The sequence below is a fragment of the Eulemur rufifrons genome, chromosome 5 (assembly GCF_041146395.1).
Source record: "Eulemur rufifrons isolate Redbay chromosome 5, OSU_ERuf_1, whole genome shotgun sequence".
Taxonomy (NCBI): Eukaryota; Metazoa; Chordata; class Mammalia; order Primates; family Lemuridae; genus Eulemur; species Eulemur rufifrons.
In genome coordinates this window covers 42,449,486-42,457,356 of record NC_090987.1, presented here as the reverse complement: position 1 = coordinate 42,457,356, position 7,871 = coordinate 42,449,486, and the positions used below count along the sequence as shown (strand labels likewise).

Here is a 7,871-nt window from a genome sequence, read left to right as displayed (position 1 = left end):
GCTGGGATTACAGGTGTGAGCCACTGTGTCCAGCCAGAAACGATGATTTTTAAAAGTGAGGCTGATAATTAGCTGAAAGCTGTAAAATCCTTGGATTTTTAAAAAAGTGGTTAAATACACCTGAGGCCAATAAAAATAGAGATTACTACTCAAAGATCTTTATAAGGATGAATTACTGATTATGGGGAATTTTATATTCCATGTTCTGAAGTAGGTGCTACACTACCCTGGGAACAAAGACTCTGAAGGAGCTTGCAAAGAAAAATGCTTTGAAGACAATAATGGAGACTATTCCATAAGAAGAAGCTCCTTTGCACTAATGTCTGGTAATCTTATAAATATTCTTCTTGAAAAAATACAGTTAACAGCTGGCTAGGATTTCCAAATTGGAATCCTAAAAGTAGGAATACTACAGATAAGACACCCTATCTAACCATGAGGGCCAGCAGAGAGTAATGTCTGATGTCTGATTTTCACATCCCAAATCTCAACTAAATTTCTCCTTTGGGCAACTCTATCCCAGTATCATACAGGGCATGGAATTCTGCAAAACATAGTTCCAATATAGTCAAGTTGACATAGTATGAAAAAACCACAGGCAACCTTTCATAATTTTATTTTATTGTAGTTATCTTTCCATGTCTATGCATATAAATCTACAGTTTTTATCATGAGTATAGAGAATTTTTACTTTTTATTTTTGTAGAGAGGAGATCTTGCTCTGTCGCCCAGGCTGGAATACAGTTGCATGATCACAGCTCACAGCAGCCTCAAACTCGTGGGCTCAAGTGATTCTCCCGCTTTAGCCTCCCAATTAGCTGGGATTACAGGCATGAGCCACCACACCTAGCAGGTATAGAGAATTTTGTAATTCATTTGTTACAGAAGTAATGATATAAATTGTTTCATGATACTCAAAATACAGGAAATATAACATTTTTCTATATACGGTAACATCTATATATTCCTCTATTTCTCCTGTTTTCCAACATAGAGAAGACATACGTTACCAATAAGGTGACCATGGGTCCCAGTTTATGCTGGTTTTCTTGGTATAATTAACCCGATTTCTCTTCCAAAAGTATCCCACTTTGGATGATACATTTGGTCACTCTAATACATCATTATTCGGGGTCCCTCCCATCTCCACTGAATAGTACTGAAGGCCAGGGGCTCATCTCCTTCCAGGAAAATGAGAGGGATCTGGAATTTAACCCACAGTGGTTGCTACTAATACTGTTAATCCTTCTGTTACCACAGTTTGGATTGAGAACTCCCCTAGAGCCAGGGTTCTCAATGGCCAGTTCTCCTACTCACTCACACATCCCCATCCAAGATCCACATGGGGTCTTGGGCTCTCCCTCCATAGGCTCCTTTTCATTCTCCCCCTCTTCCTGTCCAATCTTAGTTTAGTTTAGATCACCTCTGACCTCCCTTAATTTAGAGCACCAATTTCTTTGCTTTGCTTAGAACCATCCAACTGCATTCCCCACTTAGGGACACAGACCACTCAAAAAAACAAAACAGCCTACTTTGGAAGTAGCGTTCCAGGGGGCCCTGAGACACAAATACCATGCTGCAGGGTCACTAATGGCCCAGTAACGTACTCTTACACTGTACTAACCCCCCCCATGCATATATATTTTGGTGCACAGGTGTATACATCTCCATGGGATCAATCACAGAAGTGAAATTCCCTTTCAAAGGCATATATATTTAAAATATTGATAAGTACTGCCAAAATAAAATTCTCCCCAATAATAAATACCATTTATCCATTTCTTGAAAGTATTGGATATTGTAATAAAAAAAAGAAAAAAATCTATATATTTAATGGGCAAAAAATTAAGAAATTTTGGTCATCCAATGATACCTTAGGAGTATAAAAGCAAGAATAGTAGACGTATGTCATTCACAATCAACTAATTTTTTAAAAGACATTGTCTCTAATTATTCATCCTAATAGCTGCTAATAGTTAACTTTGCTTTCTTTCTAAGCAGAAAGAAGTCTAAGTTTCAGAAAATGAAAACAAGCTGGAAAGTCAGACCAGCAACCCAGTAAGAAGGAACAAACTTATGTGATTGGTAAATTTGGCTATTACATAATTTCTAGTGATATGAAAAGTAAATGAGAACTTATTTTTATTTATTTTTGAGACAGGTCTTACTCTTGTCGCCAGGCTAGAGTGCCGTGGCTTCAGCCTAGCTCACAGCAACCTCAAACTCCTGGGCTCAAGCGATTCTCTTGCCTCAGCGTCCAGAGTAGCTGAGATTGTGGGTACGCATCACCATGCCCGGCTAGATGGGGGTCTCACTCTTGCTCAGGCTGGTCTCGAACTCCTGACCTCAAGTGATCCTCCCGCCTCGGCCTCCCAGAGTGTTAGGATTACAGGCGTGAGCCACCGCGCCCGGCCAGACAGGTTATTTTAAACTGAAACTTCAAATGATGATTAGTGATCACAGTTGGATTGAGATTGTCAATGAATAATGACAGTGGCTGCTCTTTTTTCTAGCCCACAGTCTGAGTCCCTGGTCTCAGTTGAAGCTTGCAGGCAAGGGTGGACGGGCTGGCTTAATGTTGAACTTCTATCCCACACTTCTAGCATGTCCTCCTGTAATAAAGTGGAGAGAAAGCTAGAAGCTACATTCCCCAGACTTTCTTGCAGCTAGGGTTTTGGATGTGATTTAGTTTTGGCCAAGCAGATGCACCTATAGAAGGCTTAAAGAAATTAAGCAGTTTGCACAAGATCACACAGATTAAGAGGGCTATTGGAATGTAGAAGCTGAGACCTAACGCTGATTTCCCTCTTTGCTAATGTCCAAGCACCTTAAAACCATCTTAAACTCATCCCTTTTCTTCATTCCCTGCTGTCAGTCAACAAGCCTGTGAGATGCAGGCTGTGCTAAGGCCAGCAAGCAGGGTCATGAATGTGATTGTTCTGAGGCAGTACGCACATATGAGGTTCGTTAAGTGGAAAGAGGAATGGTACAAAGCAGCTAGCTGGGTGTGGATTGTAGCAAGTGTGCCAAGTGTTGTAGAGAGCTGGCAGTGACAGTGTGGCTTCCTGATCATGGCACTCTTCAGATCCTCACAATGTTGGTGTACTTTGGGAGTGGGTGACTTCCTGAACTTAGAAGCAGCAGCAGCTGTCCTGGTTGTGCAATGTGGCATTGCGAGTCATTCTTTAAAGCTCCCTCTGTTCTCAAAAAATTCTAAACTCAGATTAATATTTCATTTAAAAAAAGTCCTCTCTTGCTTAAACTAGGATTAACTCTGTTCTTTGCTACTGGACCTTAATACATTAGGCAGTGGTGATGGTTCTGAGGTTGTAAGCACACTGTCAGGAACTACGATGAGTCTGAGATTTTACCCTACTTGCAAGCTACAAGTTAGCCTGCCAGTTTCATGGATCCTCATAGAAGACAAGAGACTCCGGGGTCAGAGTCAAATGACTTTGTTACTCACAGTACAGCAAATAGCATGAGCTTCATGTTCCTGTCAGTTTCCCTTCCCCTCAAGCCCCACGTGGGCAATGGAGAGGGCCCCAAGTGAGTGCTGAGCACACAGTGGGTTTATATCTCAGGTGAGGACCCTCAAGTTCAGGGAACCCAAATCTTTTGTAATCTTTTTACCTGGAGGGAGACATTATCTTTATTATACTAATCGTAAACAAACCTGCCTTCCTCTCAAGGGAGATGCTATCTTCCAAGGCTGTTTACTATACAAATATACTAGGAAAAGATTGTCCAGAACAAAAGCTGACAGAGCCTCTGCTCACAGGATGTGCAGACAAAGGCAAGAGACTCAGAGAGAATCGTTTCCTAATAGACATCAGCCAACTTTTCATTTAAACTATAGTCACTCTTGCTTTAGAGCCCAAGACCAGGTTTTATCTTTTAAAAATATACTTTAATCTAGTCATTAGAATTTAACAAACATTTGTATACAATTAGAGACTAATTTTTAGTATGCTTTCTATTCATTTCAGCCATGAGAAAACACCATAGCAATCATCATTAAAGATATCCATCCATAAATTACTTTTATTTCTCATTAAATGAGCACAGAGTCATTAGCATATTAATAACAGATATGTTTATTATTACATATCCATCAGTGCGGCTTTCAATACCACTTGAAACATGCATATCATCCTAGAGACGATCAGTTTTCCAGTGCTGCTTATTTGATACACATTACTGCAAAGCCATTATAAATTACTGAGGAGGTATTTGGTTAAAAAAAAAACAATAAATCATACTGCCATATGAATCAACTCTTGTTATTGAACAAGAGTTTAACAGTATTTATCTGATAATTCCTATGTTAACTGGAAAACATCACGAATGTATTGCCATAATTTTCTTTTTATACTGGTGCAACCTTCTACATTTTTTGTTGATAGTTTTATAAAGTCATAATAGCAGGTAGTTTGATGTAAAGATTGTACTCAATTTATGAAAGTCCAACAAACTTCTAAATATTTTAAATTAAACCAATTATCAATGAAAACCCACTGACACACATAATTTTTTGAAAATATGTTTTTAGAAATTTCTATACTTACTCATGGCAGTAAAATAATTCTCTCAAATTAAGGCACTAAAAGGGCAATGCAACTCCCATTGAAAGTGTTCTAAGAATAATTTACATTTCAAACAGTGCATACATTTCTTATATGTTTGTTAACTTAATGTCTTTATCACTTAAAACCACAAAGAAATACATTATACAATTACAGAAATGATGTACCCCACAAAATGCTTTTAAACTTGGTTCTTTTGTACAGTTAGTTCCTAATGACTCTAGTAGTAACATAACTCAATATGGCTTGGCAAAAATGCATAGATTAAATGTAATTTTTTTTGTCTTCTCCCCCTCCCCCAACTTGCTGAAACATATACAGTATTTTGTAAAGCATAATGTAAGATATTTAATTTCTCCATCGAGTCCACCACAGGCAATCAACAGTAAGGCTTTTCAATTCTACAGTGAGGGCACTGAAGTTCAAGTGATGTCACTGCTTTCCTAAAATAATTTTGTATAGTCTTGCAAGAGCACAAAAACTTAAGTCATTTAAAAAAAACACTTCAATTTGTCTCATTTTGAGATATTTTCATTACTCCTTCCATGAGCTGATCTTGATAGTGATGGCCATTCCACTTGAAAGTGAAAGTCCCTTCCTCTCACTCATATGAGGAAAACTCTGTTCTATCACGATTGACAGGCATTTTCTTAGAAATTCAAAAAGGCAACACCTTTTTAAAAAAATATATCTACCTAAGCTTCCCCCCAATTGTACTTGCATTACATAGTAATAATTAATCTAATCTACCTGTAGGCAAACCCGCAATTAAAAAAAAACCCTCAGTGTGTTGTGCCAAAGCAAGGACAGAATAACAGCAATCTTAACCCTGAAGCCTGTGATATTTGTGTCAAAGAAATAGCCTGTCTGCTCTGCATGGTTAAAGAAGCCTGGTTTTTCAGGTAGCGTCCCACACGATTCCACAAGGCACTGGGTCGCATGGTTAACTGTTGGGAGAAGAAAAAGAGAAAAAAAACTGTTAATTCAAGAAATGCACTCAGTTTAAAAATATAAGAAACAAAAATGGAACGGAAAGGTAAATACATATTACCTTTATATACAATAATTAAAAATTACACAAAATTTGTTAAACAGGGAAAAGGAAAAATATACTTAGTATTATATCTTCTTTGTTTCTACTCTTTTTCAAACACATTTTCTTACTCAGCTATTACCCAATGTTAATTCATTTTAGATCCAGCTTATACCCTACGCCCAGGGGAAGGCTGATATAGCATTCTACACAATTACATGAGGAGTGAGGTGATAATACACTGGGGTAGTATCGTGGCTGAGGAATACAGAAGAAGGAAAGGATAGGAGTCATTTCCAACAATTAGACTTGGTTACTGACAATAGGGAACGAAAAAAAGGGATGAGTTTAAGATGGTTTTAAGGTGCTTGAAAGATGTGGGTGACATTAGCAAAGAGGCAAAGTAGTGTTAGGTCTCAGCTTCCACATCCCAATAGCCCCCTTAATCTGTGTGGTCTTGTGCAAACTGCTTAATTTCTCTAAGCCTCATTTAATCATATGTAAAATGAGAATTTAATGAGATTTTATAAATTCTCTCCAAGAAAGGGTTTAATTGTAATTCTGTATCACAGCATATATTTTTGGAAAAAATTCCATCAAAAAGTTAACCCCTCCTCCCAAAAGTAGGACTTAACTAGGCAGTTTATTTGTAATCATATGGTCACTGATAATATAAATAATTTTGATTTTTCTAGAAAAACTATGCCAACATAGTTAAAAATAAAGATCAAAGTTAAAAATAAAGAAAAGATAATCGAACTTTTATGACTCTATTTGGATTAAAAAAGATTAACTAAAAGTTGGTTAAAATATTAACAGCTAAATATATGGCATTTATACCAACTTATGACAATAAAATTCAACATTGAACTAAATCAATATGTTATATTTATTAGAATTATTAATTTCTAATGGGAATCAGTTAAACTGATTTATGAAGTCACATATAAAAACCTAGCTACAAATGATGTCCTCTTTGGTGAAAAGAACAATTAGATTTCTGATTTTAGTAGATGTTATCCAATCATTTTCACATTGTTAATAGGATTAACAACTCAATCCTTACCTAGTTTTTCCAGATGTATTTTTGACCACTTTCCGGAAAGACTGATTTGCAGTGGATCTTGTAGAAAGAGTTCGAGGGGAGGCACGAACAAAACCAGATGGTGGATTCTTAGGGATTTTCTTTACTAAATGAGTTACCCATTTTTTTTGTTCATCCTGAGAACATGCTAATAGCAGCATATCTCTTGCTGATGTTACATCATAACTTACTATGTTAAGGGAAAAAAAAGCACAATTTAAGTCATGTAATATTTTAAAAAACTCTATCAAATGTACAATTTTTCAAGTTCTTAAAGTTATAAAAGTTTTATTATGCTTAATTAAGCTTGGACAGTATCTCTTTTCGCTTAACTAAATTAAGGCTGAAGTTTAAAAAGAAAACATTAGTCATAAACTAAAAAGAGAAATAAAGAAAAATCAGAAATACAAAAAAAATACACAAGACAGATAAATGTATTTAAAGAACATAAATTTCTTATCCTAAAATAGTACAATGTATTCTTCCCTTCAAGTTACCTCTATAACCTAGAAAACATTTTGTCTATGATACAGCATGCTAGTCCAGGCAATGAAAGCCAAAGAAAACGGAAACAGGCAGGAGGTAAAAACTCAAGGGGGGATTATACTAGAGCTCACCTATACCTCTTCTCTCCAACTTAGAATAATTTCTTAGTGGCTTTTTTTTTTTTTTTTTTTACAAGGGGATGAGTCTCTTTAAAAACATTATGTTCTCAGCTAAATCTGCAGTTGTGAAATAGCAGATGCATATCGCTCCACCAGTGTCAAAATATTACTTCGTTTCTTTTTGTTTTTTTTTTTAATGAGTAACGGTCTCACTTTGTTGCCCACTTTGTTGCCCACACTGGAGTGTAATGGTGTGATCATAGATCACTGTAACCTTAAACTCCTGACCTCAAGTGATCCTCCCACCTCAGCCTCCCAAATCACTGGGATTACAGGCAAAAGCCACTGCGATGGCCCAAAATATATATGTATTTTTTGAGACAGAGTCTTACTCTGTTGCCCAGGCTAGAGTGTCGTGGCGTCAGCCTAGCTCACAGCAACCTCAAACTCCTGGGCTCAAGGATCCTCCTGCCTCAGCCTCCCAGGAAGTCGGGACTACGGGCGCATACCACCATGCCTGTCTAATTTTTTCTATTTTTAGTAGAGACGGGGTCTCACTCTTG

At 37.0% G+C, this 7,871-nt stretch overlaps 1 protein-coding gene across 1 annotated transcript in view; it reads right to left on the bottom strand.

The window, feature by feature from the left end:
- Nucleotides 1-4,017: 4,017 nt before the first annotated feature.
- The window catches only part of ROCK1 (Rho associated coiled-coil containing protein kinase 1), a 140,303-nt gene continuing 136,449 nt past the window's right edge, over nucleotides 4,018-7,871 (bottom strand). Inside the window, exons 32-33 of the mRNA XM_069468526.1 lie at nucleotides 6,686-6,893; nucleotides 4,018-5,533 (exon numbers count right to left, since the gene is read on the bottom strand). Of these exons, the coding sequence (XP_069324627.1) occupies nucleotides 5,530-5,533; nucleotides 6,686-6,893 (212 nt within the window). The 3' untranslated portion in view covers nucleotides 4,018-5,529. The remainder of the gene's footprint in view (nucleotides 5,534-6,685; nucleotides 6,894-7,871) is intronic.